This window comes from Mixophyes fleayi, chromosome 1, assembly GCF_038048845.1.
Source record: "Mixophyes fleayi isolate aMixFle1 chromosome 1, aMixFle1.hap1, whole genome shotgun sequence".
Taxonomy (NCBI): domain Eukaryota; kingdom Metazoa; phylum Chordata; class Amphibia; order Anura; family Limnodynastidae; genus Mixophyes; species Mixophyes fleayi.
In genome coordinates, this window is record NC_134402.1 from 110,065,181 (window position 1) to 110,083,891 (window position 18,711).

The 18,711-nt window shown below is 40.5% G+C and overlaps 1 protein-coding gene across 7 annotated transcripts in view; it reads left to right on the forward strand.

Annotated features, from left to right (window-relative positions):
* Nucleotides 1-9,758: 9,758 nt before the first annotated feature.
* The window catches only part of INPP4B (inositol polyphosphate-4-phosphatase type II B), a 481,006-nt gene continuing 472,053 nt past the window's right edge, over nucleotides 9,759-18,711 (forward strand). For 2 of the 7 annotated variants that reach the window (XM_075199307.1, XM_075199316.1), the window contains exon 1: nucleotides 9,759-10,444. In XM_075199307.1, coding sequence (XP_075055408.1) covers nucleotides 10,357-10,444 — 88 coding nt within the window. In that variant the 5' untranslated portion in view covers nucleotides 9,759-10,356. The remainder of the gene's footprint in view (nucleotides 10,445-18,711) is intronic. The other 5 variants (XM_075199368.1, XM_075199350.1, XM_075199332.1 and 2 more) reach the window with 3 other exon arrangements.

The window sequence follows — 18,711 nt, forward strand, 5'->3', positions numbered from 1 at the left end:
GCCTTTTTAATTAAAACACAGAAGAGTTAGCGAAACTCGGGAGTGTTTGTAATAGCAGCAAATCGCCAGTGATGACCAGCGATTTTGAAGATCAGGGTAAAAAGCACAGCTTAATACATTTGACGACTTGGGAACTAAAATGTCGGGTTATCACCTGCAATTTGCCGCAATTTTAAATCCCTGAAAAAATCGGACCTTGATACATTTACCCCTAGGTCTGTGCTCTGCCTGTGGAAATGGACTGCATTGTCTGTATAGGAGATAGCCTGCTTGTGTTATACTTTTGTGAGTAAACTATATGTACTGGAACTTCTTATGTTTTTTTAGTTTGATAGTCAGGAGAGACATGCAAGGTGTTTATTTTGAAGGTTGGTTCCTTTCTTGGTGCATGATGCTATAATAGAGAGAGATTTTACCCATTTTTGGAAATTATGGGAATCTCATATGGTCTCAGGGATGAATGGTATAGAGCTGTTTGAGTGCACTGACAGTCCGCTGGCAGTGGGTGTGTCCTGTGAGTCCCCAGAGCCATTTCCATTTGCTAGTATGACTGGGGAAATAGCGAATGATGATGATCAAAATCAGTTTACCATCCCCAGATTGATGGACTGGTAGAAAGTTTAAACAAAACCTTAAAAAGCGTGCTAAGAAAGGTTGTAGATAAAACTGGGAAAACTTGGATTATTTATTGCCATATTTGTTGCTGGCCATTAGAGAAGTTCCTCAGTCCAGTGCAGGGTTCTCTCCATTTGATTTGTTGTATGGGAGACACCCTAAAGGGTTGCTGGATGTGACAAAAGAGACGTCGGAGGAGCGACCCACTTGTTATAAAAGTTGTAGAACTTCTGACACTTTGTGACACTGACACCCCACCGACATCAGACACCAACAGCTTCAAATCAAACGGTGCTTTATTGTTCACATCACAATAACAGTATACTTTCTTGTCAGAATGACACCAGTAAGCAATACCAAGTTGCCTACACCTCCTGATGACCCTAATGCTAACTATCGCAGTCCAAGTCTCTATCCACTGGCCGACTTGTTCAGCATCAGTTACTAACATAGCAGCAGATTACAGGTTTAAATACCATAAACCCCTCCTTTTAATCTAATTACCTAATTTAATCTAATTAGACCATCTGTCTGAGTTCAGCCTAGGAGTCTTACTATGCAAATATTTAACCCTGTCTGCAACCTTAAGCTGCAAATTCCCTGGGACCTCAGCTGTCCCTATGCAGGAGAGATGTGACAAATAGGCCTCTTTGCCAAGTGTTATTGAACATGTGTCTCAGATGCAGGATAGGGTCACTGCCGTGGTGCCCATTGTCAAGTAGTACATGGAATGGGCCCAACATGCTTAGCAGAAGGTGTATAATCCGAATGCCCAGGTACATACGTTGCCCCTTGGGACAGAGTTCTTACATTGATATCCACGATCGAAAGCAAGTTTTAGGCTAAATGGCAGGGTCCATTTGAGATCAGGGATAAAGTGAATGAGGTTAACCTGTACCAGCTGGAGAAAAGAAAGCCCCAAAAAAATGTACCATGTTAATCTAATAAAACTCTTGAAGGATAGGTTAGCCCTGTCAGTTGAACCTGACCTACCAGTAATCCAAATCCCTTTAGTTCCAGAAGTAAAAGTGTCACAGACACTGTCAGCTGCTCTAAAGAACGAGTCTAAACTGTTCTTCATGAGAAATAGGGATATATTTTCAGAGCTACCTTGCTGAACACCAAAATAAAGCAACACAGAACCAGCAGTCAAGATCAATCTAAAACCATATAGAATACCTGAAGCCAAACACCTAAAACCATATAGAGTACTTGAAATCGAACGAGAGGCTATTTCCAAGGAGGTTAAAAAAAATGTTAGAACTCAATGTTACAGAAGAGGCCAACAGTGAATGGTTCAGCCCCATAGTTTTAATCCCAGAACCTGATAGAAGCCTACGCTTCTATAACAATTCCACAAGCTGAATGCAGTGTCCAAGTTTGATGCATACCCTGTGTGGATAAGCTTATAGAAAGGCTAGGAACAGCCAGACATCTCAACGCACTGGATCTGACAAAAGGTTATTGACAAGTAACATTGGCTGACAGTGCAAATGAAAAAACAGCCATCTCTGTTCCAGAAGGGCTCAATCAGTGTAAGGTGTTGCAGTTTGGGTTACATGTGGCCCCAGCAACCTTCCTGCGTGCAATGGTTAAGATTCTGAAGCCCAACAGACTGCATGCAGCTGTCTATCTGGATGATGTGATTCACCCTCCGGACTGAGACTCCCACTTAGAGTCTAAGGCAAAGCAGTGTTGGACTCAATCAGAGAGGCAGGCTACCAGCCAACCCAAAGCAATGTTGCTTAGCGATGGAAGAGGTTAAGTACCTGGGGTTCACCATATGTAGAAATTTGGTTAAGCCTCAATTGAATAAAATTGAGGCTATCCAAACATGGCCCTGTCCTGTGATCAAAAACAGAGGAGAGCCTTTTTGGGGATCACAGGGTATTACCGGTGATTCATTCCTAATTTTGCCACCACTGTGGTTCCATTATTAGACTTTACCAAAGGAAGGGAGTCTAATGTGGTGAAGTGGAACTCTGAGGCAGAAAAAGCTTCTCTGGCAATAAAGATGGCGTTCCATACACAGTCGTACACAGCCTGTGTTGATAACACCATATTATTCAAAAGAATTTGCTCTACAAATGGATGCCTCAGATGTAGGGATAGGTAATGTATTTTCCCAAAACAGAGATGGGGAGGAGCACCCTATAATTTATTGGAGTAAAAAACTCAATGAACATGAAAAGAGGTACACCATTGTGGAAAAGGAATCGCTGGCCATTAAGTGGGCATTACCTTCTGGGCAAACAGTATAAACTGGTGACAGATCAAGTACTGTTAAAGTGGATGTGTGCAAATAAAAGCCAGAATGCCTGGGTCACAAGATGGTTTCTAGAATTGCAAAATTTTAAGTTTACAATTGAATATTGGCCCGATATACAAATAGCCAACGCAGGTACATTCTCGTATCATCTGTTGGCAATTTGCATATACTCCATAATGTCATGAAGAGTGATCAGATGAATTGCAATTAATTTAAAATTCCCAAAAATAACATTTCCACTACATTTCAGCCCTGCCACAAAAGGACCAGCTGACATCAGGTCAGTTATTCTCTGGTTAACACAGTTGAGAGTGTTGGCGAGGACAAGGCTGGAGATCACTCTGTCATGCTGATTGAGTTAGAATAACAGACTGGAAGCTTTAAAAAGAAGGTGGTGCTTGAAATTATTGTTCTTGCTCTGTTCACCATGGTTAGCTGCAAGGAAAAATGTCCAGTCATCATTGCTTTGCACAAAAAAAGCTTCACATTGCTGCTAGTGAGATTGCACCTAAATCACCCATTTATCGGAACATCAAAAACTTCAAGGAGACAGGTTCAATAGTTGTGAAGAAGGCTTCAGGGCGCCCAAGGACGTCCAGCAAGCGCCAGGACCGTCTCCTAAAGGCGAAGACTTTTTGAGGATGGCCTGGTGTCAAGAAGGCCAGCAAAGAAGCCACTTCTCTCCAGGAAAAACATCATGGACAGACTGATATTGTGCAAAAGGTACAGGGATTGGACTGCTGAGGACTGGGGTAAAGTCATTTTCTCCAATGAAATTGTTTGGGGGATCTGCAAAAGAGCTTGTCCGGAGAAGGAAAGGTGAGCGCTACCATCAGTCCTGTGTCATGCCAACAGCCTTCTTCCCAAGATAATTAAAGACTCCCTGGCAGTGTGGGATAGGTTTATCACTAATAGCCAGAACCTTACGGTCCCTACTATGAATATTTCGCTAGTAACTGTAGCGAAACTTATTCCAGATCTAAACCTAAATCTTTGGGTAGAGAATGGGGTTAAATCCTGGTCGGATTTACTTGAGGATCAGAAGCTTCTGTCATTTACACAAATGCGGGATAAATTTCGCCTCCCCACCCAGAAATTTTATAAATACTTGCAGATTAGTAACGTCCCGAGCCCCAGCCCAAATATATATGAGACTGACAAAGGGATCTAATAGGGCAGGTATTACCTTTTGGTATAAATCTTTCTTACCTCCCCCTTTGGATACTAAGTCCAGATCCCAACTACAATGAGAAGCAGATCTTGATATCACACTCACCACTGAACAATGGAGGAAGTTATTCATTTATTCTTTCAAAATGTCCAAATGTGTGAATCATTCGGAAATGATGGTGAAACTAATTAATAGACTTTACATTACTCCGACTCGTTTATACAAAATGTGGCCCACCCAATCCAAATTCTGTTGGAGACAATGTGGTTCACCAGGGGATATAATGCACACATTCTGGGATTGTACTCTCATCCGTTCATTTTGGGAGCAGGTGTTTGAGCTAGCCAATAAGGTCACCTCTCAAAGATTAGACCCTACTCCGGAAGTGGCTTAACTACAGCACTTTCCATCACAATTTCCTCTTCACGCTAAATATGTGTTCTGTCATATTCTGAAAGCTGCTAGAGCAGCATTGGCTCAGAACTGGAAATCCTCGAACCTGCCTGTGCTAAATAAAGTGATTGCTAAAGTACAGTTTAGCTTCGAGATGGAGACGTGGGGGATGCCATATTCTTCAACCCCTTCATCACCTTTAATAAAGGGGTTTTCCTGGCATGTATATACTACAGATGGTGAGGGGGCAACCAGAGTTCGTACTGATTCATTACTTCCTCTTTCACAGTTTACATTGAACGAACCCTTGTCAGAATCCACATAGTTGTCAGAATGGGATAATCTAATGGGAGTTTGACCTCCTTGCTTGTGCTTTTGTTTGCTTTCTTGCTAAATAACTGACCTATAGACCTGATAGCCTCTTTGTACTAAGTACTGTAAATTTTAACGCGGTGGAATGTGTTTACACTACTATGTACCCCCCCTTCCCCTCTCTTTTTTCTGGCCTTCCCTTCCTCTTCCCTTTTACATTTTTTTTTTCTGTATCCTTGTAATCTGGAAAAAAATAAATAAAAATAAAATACTATTGAAGTTAAAAAGGCTCATTTAAAAGTGCCTTGGCTCCTTGATCTTCCTTCAGCTTGTGGACTCCCTAACATAGATAATCTCAAGTCTGGCTGGTGAGATCTTTTGTGATATTCAAGTAATGTGCGATGAAACTTCTTTAGCCTGGGTTAATTTGTCATCTTCTCAACCTTGGCACAGTCAGTAGCTATTTCATGTGAACTCACTATGTCACCCAAATGCCTCGTTGATTGCCTTCAAAACTGACACTTGTCAAGGGAGAGCTTCTGCCCTGCTATGTTCTTGAATGCCTTGGCTGAACATGATCAGATCATTAAGATACAATAGCACCTCTTGATAGTTCATATCCACCACTACTAGCTCCTACAATCTCTGAAAAGCTTCAGGGATTTCAGATTCTCCTTGGAGCATCCTTTCAAATTTTTAGAAGCCCCAGAGGCATATGAATGTGGTCTTCTTCTTGTCAGTCTGACTTATCAGTATTTGATGGTGGCCATTACTCAAGGCAATCATCCTCTACTGACAGCTCAATAGCTCATCATAAAAAATAAACTTTATATTGGCCAGGCATCATTCAACATCTATATAGTGCCACTAATTCCACAGCGCTGCACATCATTCACATCAGTCCCTGCCCCATTGGAGCTTACAATCGAAATCCCCTAACATACACACACACACACAGACCGAGAGATACTAAGGGCAATTTAAAAGCAGCCAATTAACCTACCAGTATGTTTTTGGAGTATGGGAAAAAACCGGAGCCAACCCACGCAAACACGGGGAGAACACAAAAACTCCACACAGATAAGGCCATGGTCAGGAATCGAACTCATGACCCCAGTGCTTTGAGGCAGAAGTGCTAACCACTAAGCCACTGTGCTTCCCACCATTCTTTTGTAGCACATGTGGTAGTTGATGCATATATCGCTGGCATAATATATATATATAACTTATGTGGCAACATTGCTGGCATACTTTGTTTGTGGGCCCACTCCTGTTATAGTTTACTTGTGTGTGTGGACACATAGCTTGTATAGTGTGTTGGGGACAAATGGCTAGTATATTACGCATGTGTACGTATAAACATAGCTGGTGAATGCTGTAAGGGAAAAAAGTCTGGTATAATTGCCCAAAGTTATAAGCTGGTCATTGTTAATTATGATCTGCCATCTTAGTATGCTATGCAGTGAGCGTGTTTTGCCTAGTACAAAATTTCTGTATCCTTGCAAGCAATATGGTGAATGTAGCTTGGGTAAGCATAAATATAGGGAACAAGCTGTAAAGTCCAAAACATTCACTTAGTGCGTGAAAACTGAATTGCGAAAATATTATTTAAATTAGATTGCTGCTATACCAATATGACCGACAACCAGAAGGATCAAGACTGAAATAAAAACAAATAAGAAAACACCGTATGCAATAGTGAATATAAAAAAATGTGTGTGCTAAATATGTGTACAACATAGAAATCAGTATTACAGTTTATCTTAACAAGGCAAAATATAGCTCAATAAAATAAAACCAGTTGATTGGTATATAAAGAGGTTGTTTAGGCTGTCCAACAGCAGATATCAGAATCCTAGATATGGTACAAAAAGAAAGACCGGCATTGGTAGAGTAGTAGTTCTAAGCAAATTTAATACACCATAAAGAATAAATTGACATAAGTTACACAAACTTCTGCATGATTTTTTTTTATATGAAATACATAAATCATCATCATCATTTATTTATATAGCGCCACTAATTCCGCAGCGCTGTACAGAGAACTCATTCACATACGTCCCTGTCCCATTGGAGCTTACAGTCTAAATTCCCTAATATACACACACTTGCACACACACACAGACAGACAGAGACTAGGGTCAATTTTGATAGCAGCCAATGAACCTACTTGTATGTTTTTTTTTGGAGTGGGAGGAAACCGGAGCGCCCGGAGGAAACCCATGCAAACACAGGGAGAACATACAAACTCCACACAGATAAGGCCATGGTCGGGAGTTGAACTCATGACCCCAGTGCTGTGAAGCAGAAGTGCTAACCACTAGGCCACTGTGCTGCCCTAAATCAGGATGTCCTTATAATGCATTTTATAGTTTATCTTACTTGCAAACACATATTCTGACATGCATACGTGTCAATGATCACTATCAGCCAGCACTTACACCTGCCCTCTAGCTGGTGCAAGTAATTCAACTACAAAACCTAAACCTCATAGTTGTCCAGAACTTGAATCAGAAGAATTTGAATGCGCTTGACCTCGACATGCCCTTACTGTACATTGCCTACTTGGATCTTCCCCTTTCCTCCTCTGTTCCACCCTTCAAGTCACAGGCAGTCGGAAGTGTAATTGTGTTCCGACATGAATTGCACGCAACTGCATTCACTAGCATAAGATCCGTTTCTGAGCATGAGCAGAGCAATTTCATACAAGATACAGCACGTAATAGGAATTACGTCCGAAGATGAATCAGGATGAATGGTAAATAAAATCAAGCAGCTTATTTAATAGAGGTGTGGCCGCAATACATGAAGGATGAGAGCACATGGTTAGCACTTCTGTCTCACAGCACTGGGGTCATGAGTTCAATTCCTGACCATGGCCTTATTTGTGTGGAGTTTGTATGTTCTCCCATGTTTGCGTGGGTTTCCTCCGGGTGCTCCGGTTTCTTCCCACACTCCCAAAACATACTGGTAGGTTAATTGGCTAGTATTAAATTGAAGTTGGTGTGTGTGTGTATGTTAGGGAATTTAGACTGTAAGATCCAATGGGACAGGGACTGATGTGAGTGAGTAGTGCTGCATAATTAGTGGCGCTATATAAATAGTTGATGATGATGGTCCTAACACTCACCATCAGAGTGCATTACAAATGGCGTCTGACTTTGCTTCAGGTTTTCAGTCACAAATCAGTAATGGACATAGGGATAACTGATTTTTATGGTAAAATAGTTGTCAATACATAGTGGCAGTTTTCAATGCCATAATATTTTCAATACTGTGCTATAAAAATAAAATAATAAAAAATACTGAAAATGTGTTTAACAAACAGATCAATGGGCAAAATGATGGCATTAGTCCATTCACAATGAGGTGAATAGAGACAGTGAAACAAAGAATCAGCGTGAAGCTGTGTTTACTGCCTTATCTCTATTGTAAAAGTGTTCCATAAACATATAGAATCTCCTGCTATACCAAAAATATTTGCAGTATAGATGCTGCAGAGTGGATTTAGGAATCATTTACTTTCTCACTCTGAGTACAGTATAATGGGAATGCTAGCAGAATAGAGGAAGGAATACTACTGTCCAGAGACTTATTCTCCTAAAATATAACAATTTTGTCTTGTAAACATTCATTTGATATTTTCTGGTGACAATGTCTAAGATATATAATATTACATGCTTTGCAACATGCGTTTGCAAAAGGCAACAAAACACATTTCCCAGGATATATGCAATTATACTGCATCACACTACTGGTGGATCAATCAGTTGCACAGGTAAATCTGTCACAATGACAGAATGGTTTGTGTCTTCATGTAAGTGTAATTTCTGTAGCTAGTTTTCCTAGTTAGAAATATTTGACAGCACAGAAAATAAACTGGCTAATCTGATATTCTCATTCTCCCACAGCCTCATAATTCATGTTACCTAGTTTAAAACAATCAGATTGTTTATTGGACAAGGTGTTTGCATGCAATACAATGAAGAACACTGTTATAAGGAGTCATTCTACTAATAATACTCTTAAGACTTATTATGACTATAACTATTCACAGTGCTATTGTAGTATGGTATTAGATAGAGGTGTTTTTTTGCAGAAGTGTTCATTTCCAGTGATACAATATTTGAGCTAATTGTTTGTGTATTTACAAATACAATGTTGGATTACGGATGCAGTTCTAAAATGTGTTTATATATTTGAAGTTTACAGTGAATAGACCCAGGATTTTGACAGTCAATTTATTTTGCGAGCAGTATGGTTGTGATAGGATAGAGAGCACCAGCTGCAAAATTTTGCGGCCAAATGAGGAATGAGGCGAATATTTTGCAGAACAGTTTTGAAGATTTCACTCCTCTCTATACAGAATAAAGCAAAGAGATAAATATTTCTATGATGTGCATTTATCTATTGTCTAACATTATGCATACATAAGCATTCATGTCCATAGATACACTGTTTTTACAATGCATTGAAATCTGAAAATATGAAATTGTCTCCTTCAAATCAATAGTGAATTTACATACACTGACCTTATTATACATTACAGAGTATTGTACAGAACAATTTAATGTCTTTCTGAGAAAATGACAAAGCAAAATATGAAATTGGGGGATTTAGATGCCAGAGGCTAGTTACTTTGCATTACAATAGTGCCTCCTTTAAGGGGCAGCTGGTAGCTGCCATTTGTTTTATTTGTGTCCTAATGAATATATGTCTGTTTCAAGTCTTTTAAATATGGCTCATTAACTTAGGCTGACTGATCATCTCCCTTCCAAGTGAAATAAGAAGCATCATGTATTTGCTCTTTTCTAGCTTCCTGTTCAGCTCTGGATTTTTTTTCCCCAGAAGGTCAATGATAAAACAATTCTGACTTTTATCAAGTATAACAGCAACAGACACCACGGATAGTGATGAGGTCGACAGCTCCCATATTTAACCTATTGGCTACTGACAAAAGTCTTATGTCATGCTAAATTATCTGCACGTTGTAATGAGCTGCGTCGCGGCAGGGATATATGGGAATAAGGACAGGTCTAATAGAGGAGATGACAGACACATTCACCTCAGTGAATTCCTCTGACTCTTTTGTCAGATTGCTGATTGCTGCCGCAGCTAATGTATTGAATTCGTGTTAAAGTTTGCAGCCCCAGTAGCTGCCAGCTGAGCTGCAGAATCTACAGCATGGAAGGATTTCACGTTTCAGTTTGATAATTCCGCCACCTAGTTTTTCAATGTATTAATTGCTCTGGGAGCTGCTTTGTGAAGCTTGGACTTTGCAGTACACTGAACGAGAAGCAACAGGGGATTCATTCTGAAGAGGTGTTCGAGGTGCGCGTTCCAGTGACAGGGAAGATAAATGTATAATGGTCTGTATTAAGCACAACATCACTTCTGGTGCTATCTGCTACCTGCCCCTTCCCTGTTTAGGTGGCTGAAGGTGCGCTACTGTGTTCTGGAGAATCTCAGAGTGGGGGAGGAAGGGCTGATCCTTCAAGTCACATCGAAGGTAGACTGCAAACATTGGGCAGTGGCACACGGACAAGCCAACTCAGAGGGTTTGCACAGGAGAATTAGCAAGCTCAGATCACTGATCATGGAGATAAAGGAGGAAGCTACTGAGGCAGCCCAGGATCTTATTTCCGCGGCTGCAGGAGAGAAGTCTATTCGGTTAGAATGTGCAAGTAAGTGCAACTGCTTCATTGCCATGCTATTATTCGTATGTACTATGGACACATTCACCGAGATCAAACTACACCTTTAACCCTTACATAACTAATTTGCAGTTCAGTTCATGAGAAGAGATATTCTGGCTGGTTAAACTGATACCACTGCGCGCACCGTGCTTGAATGTCAGGTGCACTGCATACTCTTTGTGAAGGGAGAATAAATTCATTGTGATCCTAAGTGGTGTATAATGCAATACATGCATGCATAGCTTTAAATAGGATCATTTAAAGAGCCAGCATTCTTTTGATCAATAGCACTGCATCTATCTATCTATCTATCTATCTATCTATCTATCTATCTACATTATGTTTCACCCAGTGCTCACTGCTCTACTCCTGAGTTTCCTACTTCTTTTTCCCAGTTGCATTTAGGAGGGCCAAATTAAGCTATTGATGTTAAATCTTCTTGTTTGTAAAATATAATTATTTAATTAATCTCACCTTAACTGAGTTGCAAAGCAAGTGGGAAAATGATTCCAGACCACTGTATCCCTGGTGACATTTTTCATGTTTCCATCATGATTAATGTTGAGACACAAACATATATGTAAAATTAGCTGCAGCATATTGTGAGCTGATGCTTCGTTGCTTTGCTCTTCATACCATGCTTGTGTGTGCAAAGTTTGTCTTGCTCTTCTGGTGAAGACTCCTTTCAGGTATTTTGTGTTTCCAAAGTTTTCTGCATGATCATTATGATATTCTAAATCAAAATAATAACACTGCAATAATACCACACTTAAATCCCACATCACAATTATGTTATTACTTTTAGAGTGCAACATTGTTTTGTTATGTTTGCTTAGCTTTTGGCTGGTCTTGGATAATAACCTGCCTTCTCCTAGACCAATTTAACAAATAGGATTTATCAGGAAGCTGTCTCTTAATATGCTGAATAGTGCAGGTTGTAATCCAATAAACCTTTACATTACTATAGCACAATCCAGATGTGCAGCGTAATGCAGTTTCCGTGATCTAGAGCTTATGATATGTTTTGAATACCCCATTTGTCACAATTCTGAGCAAAGTTAATATCTGTAAACTTTTGAAACCTTATTGGTAGTGTAACCCTCTCACAAACTATATAGTGAATGTATTACTGATTTGCAGGCCCATTTTTATTTATAACCCCAGCCAGTGCTGACAACACTCATTTCAAAGAATTTGGCAGCGCTTAAATGACTCGTATTGATGGATGTTTATGTTCCTATCAGTTTACTTCCTACCGGCATATGTGTGACTAAATGACAATAATTATTTTTTCCAGTGCCAACTATATCTTTGCTTTGCACATTTTGTTTTAATTCGGTCTTAGTCCCGGTTTATCCAGTGTCCATAGCAACACATGTTGGCAGCAGGAGACAGACATCAAGCTACAGGGTCCAATACTTTTCTATCCAATACGTATCACACACAACTTGTCTGGGGGTTTCCTTTGATTTCTATCTGGAATTAGATATCTGTGCTATGGGGTATTTTGCAGACCTATTCAGTAACTTCTTCTTTGACATGAACTTGCAAGTGGCTGTTTTAATTTGATGTCTGCATATGTTGCCAGCTGGTGATCGTACCAGTTTTGACTAAAGTATAATTCAAGTGGTGTGGGTTTTTTTTTTTTTTGATAGCACAAAAATCCTCAGCACACTCATCATACAACAAGGAGACCAGGAGAAGTAATGCAAAGGTTTTATCTCTTATATTACTTGGAGTACACATGTGGGGAAATCTATAATGAGCTCTGTATTTATGGTTCAGGGTGCAAAGTGAATTTAAATTCCAACTCTGACCAAAAACAAGTCAAGATATGACAAGAAAAACAGATCTTATCCTGTGATCTGTGAACTGCCTCTGAAAAAAATGGTTCTATTATAATTAAGACACTTGCCCTATGGCTCATTAAGCCTGGTGTAGAACAAACATAAAGTGGTACTAGGTGATATTTTAAAAAAAAAACTGCCAGTTCATTTTTATACATGTGTGCAATGCATTTTTGACTATTAATTTTCTTTTGCACGTTTCTTATAAAGCACTTTCACAGTATGAAGTTTTAGTCTGTTACTCTACTTGAACACAGATACATCAAACACAGAGTATAATTGGCTTCCTTAGATTGTTTTAATTTAAAAGCCAGAGATGGGCCTGGAATGTAGAGTGTTTGAGGTCCAAATTATGTTGTTTTTAGGTGCTAGCAGTACAATTTTAGAAGCCATGATCTCTCTCTCATGGAATATGTCCAGCAATGAGATACATAAAAACATCATATTATATGGGCCTCGAATATGGCCCTTTGCCTCAGAAGGGAGCCGCACAATGCGTTTATGATAAACAAATAGATCAGGAAGGGTTCACATTGCAGAAAACAATAGGTCACCCTATTACTACACAGGCATCCCCATCCATTCATGTACTAAGCTGCCATGTAGACCATTTGAATGACCTGTGCTTATTCTGTGAAATGAGAACCACTTGAAAGAGGATCCCCTAGATCAGTGTTGGCTAACCTGTGACACTACAGGTATTGTGAAACTACAAGTCCCAGCATGCTTGGCCAATATATTGCAGCTTAGAATAAGCTGCTATATATTGGCAAAGCATGCTGGGACTTGTAGTTTCACAACACCTGGAGTGTCACAGGTTAGCCATCACTGCCCTAGATGACAATAAACTCATCAGAAGTGTAATATGCTACCCATGGCTGCCTGTTATCCCCCACTGATTTTTACAGTTGTAGACAGACAAACAATCAGTGGTTGAATTGGGGGTGTATACATACCGTCACTTTGCCTACTGCTTCATTAGAAAACTATACATTTTTTTGACTTGCATTCACGTTACAATTTTCATACCGCCACTCCTAAATTTCCACGTTCACCTCTGCTAACAAACACACAATGTTACACTGGTAAAAAAAAAAAAAAAAACATACATCTAAACCCAATATATTGTGAATGTGATAGAGATCAGTTGAGTCATTCTGTACAAATATCAAGTATTTATTATAGAACCAAAAAAGGAAAAGAAAAAAGAACAACAAACATGAAGTAGCCTGGATCTTATTATGGGGCACCTAACATAAGAGTTTTAATGGATACTACACAGAGCATATCTTGATGTAAAATGCACACTAGAGCCCGCCTCTGACAATGATAGATGACGGTATTATGTATAACTCTTACCTGAAATGAACTACACATACAAAGATCTGCACAATATAGCAATCAATCAAAAAAGAATGATACATGTACAATATTAGAAACAATTATGTCGATGTTGCTGCATTGCCCTCAACTAACTACATCATTGCTGCTTGTACTTATATGACGGTTTAGTTTACTAAAAGTTTAGTTCACATATTTTAGGCATAAACATTGCTGTTTTGTACATGCTTCTTTGAGTCTTCTATCTTCTTTCATTATATTGTTTTTATGATGTGTGAACAATAGAATTGATTTTGCTTGGTTATTTTATCATTGTGCTTGGCAGGGATTATGCACTTATTTTGGGCTTAACGTTTCCTGTTTAATACATGTTTGCCAGCCCATTAAAAAGAATGTCACACAAAGTTCCTTAGAAAATCTGCAAACCACACAAAAGCGTAAGTTAGTGTCAGATGGGGTGATTCTGTTCTGTGTTTTAAATGTAATGTTTAATGTTACAATGACACTAATGAATGGTGTTTCAGAACTAAAATTTGTAGAGTGTATAAGTGCTAGTTCTCAGTTTCTATTCATTACTTTGTATCAGCTTAGGTACATTTTAAATGGAAAAAAGGAATACACCTGCCAGGAACAAGTATTGCATGGTCTTTTGGGTCACTATTTGAATAGCTCTATCTGTAGAAGACACGTGAAGATTTCATTTTCTATAGGGTCTGTTTTCAAACTGTTATTCATGATTTACAGTTTGCTAAAGGTTGTGCAACCACAGTCACATTACATATGAACAGGGAAAGCTTGCAACATTTCTCTTCTCAGCATGCACGTTTATAGCACAATTCCCCACACCCCACACCTCCCTTCCTTTTTTACCACTGCATGACTTAGCTAGTGCGCAGGCTGTACTGTTAATGTTGGATTTTTCTGAGCATCCATGAGCACAACACCCCCTATTTTCTCAGAAGAAAGTCTCAGAAGGGGTCTAACAGCTTTACTGGGCCTATCTCACCTATGAGTCACATAGCAGTTACACTCCCTACAGTGACAGTAGTTCCATCACTGGTACCAAGTATACTAAAAGCTGTGCAGTGATCTGCCTCTCTACCAAAGGCCACATTCTCTATGGCACCTCTCTGAGTGCTAGTTATTGGTTTAAAGCACTGGGAATGCTGATGTAGAGCTAGGGTAGTTTCAAGACACAAAGCATTGCCCAAATGAGAAACTATTATACCAGTCAAATTGATTAGCTTGCAACTTGTTGAACCATCTCTCTGGCAGTGAGAAGAATGTTCCCATCGGGGCTGCCATCAGGATGTATAGGTAGTACTAGTGTAAGGGTCCCGAGCTGACAAGGGGGCATGTTGCATCGATGATGGTAGTGAGCTTTTGTTCCCTGTGCTTTTCCCTTCTAAAATAATCACTAGCCCCATCATCTAGTGAATGTCGCCCTGTCCAAACCAGTGACAAGTGCACTCAAGTGACTGTGTGACCTGATGTTACACTCATATTCCTGCCACTGCTGTACAGAGGAAGGCATTGACTAGCTACATCTGCAAGTCACAGTCTGCATTGCAACATGGAATCTCTCATTCTCACCTGTGACAGTGTGGAGGAGTGTAGTGGAGTGTAAATTTAAGGGTGTATATGGAGAGGTCTGATGGTCTTTAATATAATGCATATGGGGAGGCCTGTGGGGCATGCAAATGTGGAAATGTCTCTGGGGTATGTAAATGGCATGTAGGGAGGTCTGATGGCATGTGGAAGGTCTGATGGGCATGTGGGGAGGTCTGATGAGCATGAGGGGAGGCATAGAGGGCATATTGTTGCTCTGGGCTTTATGGGTCCATGCTACTCATCTGTGCCTACTGTACAAGAGAGGAAGGGATGGTCAAAGAGAGTGGGGGCCCCTCCTGTTTCATTTGTAACGGGCCTCACAATTTTTTGATGGCAGTCCTGGTTATCACTCACACTTATTAAAATCCACTAGATATTCTTTTGACACTGCTTCGTAAAGAAGACCTATCACATTTCAGGAAATACATTCTTTTTACATTGTGCCTTAGTACATTATGTATGTGTTACAAAAAAAATTCTATGCTCCCTCCGCTTGGAAGAGAGTATAGAAAACTAGTATGCCCTATATGCAAATTGAGTGACTTAGTCTGAGTGTTGTCTGGCAGTTTGCTCTATCCTCACTCCTGGGTGGATGCCTGCTTATATTACAGCAACCCTGCTTTGCAAGCACTTGCAAGGCAGAGAAGATGAAGAAAGAAATTGCCTCCTGGGAATAAGGAAAGAGCAATATGTGGAACGAATCTCAAACTGAGTCACCAATTTGCATATTGAGCAATAGAAAAACTTTATTGTTTCACGCAAAAAGTAAAAATGTGTTTAATCAAAAGTGACAGGTTCTTTTAATGTTTTAGTTAGAGGAAAAATGTTGTATATAACATGTTTTCCTTTCTTGGCAGCACTAGAATATGTTTGAGTTATGTGATTGTAGAAGGGCTGTGAAAATGATCAAGAAAACTATGTCTTGACACATTTATTTGTATCTCATCATCATCATTTATTTTTTTATTTATATAACAACACTAATTCCGTATCTATTTTACCTCCTAAAATAATTTATTTAAATTATTATTTCATCAAGAAAGGATTATATATTTATAATGTGTATATATAATGCACATGTCAAAGGCTTGAATACTGGCATAAGGATTTAGAGCAGTCGTGTGCAACAGACGGTCTGTGGCCTGCCAGGAGGCTGGCAAACATTCACCTGCAGCCCCGAGCAGGCTGCAACATATCGGGCATGTCCTCTAGAATAAGACTAACTGGGAGCATACGACTTCCGCGTCATGTGGCCTCCCGTGCACAATGCTGGAAGGTCACATAGTATACTGGAGAAGGTGAAGGGAAAACAGTGTGCTCTCCCTGTGATGGTTCCAGGTATAAATGTAAGTAAAAGTGGAGGAGGTGTGGAAGCCATGTGAGCAGGCATGTGGGGGAAGTGTGAGAAATCATGTGGGGAAGAGAGAGCAGGCATGTGGGGGAAGTCTAAGAAGGCATGCGGAGGAGGTCTGATTGGTGTGTGGGGGAGGTCTGATGGACATATAGTAGATGGCTTATGAGCATTTGTTGCAGTTTGATGGGCATGTGACAAGGTCATGGGGTAATGTGACGATTTCTGATGGTCATATTGGGGGCATGTGGGGAGGTCTGAGTATCATGTGGGGTAGTTTTGGAACACATGTGGAATCTAAGGACTTCTGGGGGTATGAGTGCATATGCATGCATTTTGGGCAAAGTGTGGGTCTGCGAGCATGAATGGCTATTTTGGAGCGAGTTGGAAGTCTAAGTGGCATGTGGTGGAATTTTGGAGCAAATAAGGGGCATGTGGGAGCATTTTGAGATGAATGATGTGGATGTGTCAACATTGTTTTATTCTTGAAATTACAGGTAATGCACTGTTTTAGAGTCTCCAGTTATTTTATATTTGTACATATAGCATAATGTGGAAAAAACAAATGCATGCAAAAATTACATATTAGAAATACATGAAAAAGTTACACCTAATTAGCATAAATGAGTGTAAGTAAAAACTGAAGGTGCTCATACAGAATGAAGCAAAAGACATAGCAAGGAGATATGAGGATGATGGACAGTAGACAGACATGAGACATAGGTAGAGAGATCCTGCCCATTAGAGCTTACATTCTAGAGCAGCGATGGCCAACCTGTGGCTCTAGAGCCGCATGTGGCTCTTTGAGCTTTGAGATGTGGCTCCTGGCCAAGAGCATTAACGAAGTATAGATGTCTATGCGCCGGCAGGGACAGATTGGAAAACATTCAGCAGCTCAACTGACTTTGTTATCACACATCTCACCTGCTACTCTGTCTGGGACAGCTGACATATCAGTTTCCATTGACAACTGCTACCTCTTGGCTGGATGGCATTCCTCCACTTTCTGATGCCATTTTGCTGGCATTACTGCGCATGTTAAAACCCGGCACTTTCAAACTTCATCGCCTCTTTGTTTGGACCTGTGTTACCTGTTCCATGAGCTAGACCTGTGAATACACTGCAGAACTTTGCACATCATTATCGATCCTGCACCAAGGCTATACTGCACACTAAGACCTCAGCGCTTCTGTGCTCTGCAGTTCATCGCCTCACTATCTGCCTGTGTCTCCTGTTCCCTTACTAAGACTTGTAGCCTGTTCCACAGAACACAGCGCATCTTCTTTGATTTTATACCCAGGCTCTACTACCCAATAGGATCTCAGCGCTTCAGTGCTCTGCTCCTCATCCTACCTCGCTTCCCAGATTTATGGGCCTATGTACTTACCTTCTGTTGCTCCTGCTTAGCTTCTTGTTCCTGTTGTCTGTGGTTGTCCTTAGCCTGCCCTGTGCCCCCTAAAGGACCTCAACCTGCGTTTAGAGAGCAGGTCACAGGTGCGAATGTAAGTGTATTTGCTCTGTTTACCTTTACGATTGCATATTTACCCTGGTATGACGTGGCATACTAATCACATTCACACGGAAACTATTACAATCAATATTCATTTAGAACGACTTCATCCAATTATTCGACTTCAACATCACATATCCCCTGTTGGGTCTGTTGTCACATATCCCCTGTTTTCACACATCCCCTAAAGTCACTTATCCCCTGTTAAAAATAATTTGTTTCTAGCTGTTCTGCTGAGCACCAGTGACCTGAGTCTGGGACTGGGTGTAAGTTGGTACAGCATGAGTCACACACAGTCTCTGTAGACACAGCCCCCACCGAACTGAACAACAGGCAGAATAGCGATTGGCTGCCTGTTGTTCTCCAGTGACTGCACCAACCCCTGGCATCCAGGGAAACCACAAGTGGGCGATCAACATCACTACCCCGCACTGCTCATCACCCCAAACCCCCCTCACATAAAAAAAAAAAATGTCTTTTCCTCCTGGCTGGCCTACGCTTATTTTTGTGGAGAGGCCTGGGGCTGCAGCCCCACCAGGCCCATTGTTAATCCTGCCCTGCGTACGTACAGTAAGGGTGTGCCAAGCTTGAGCAT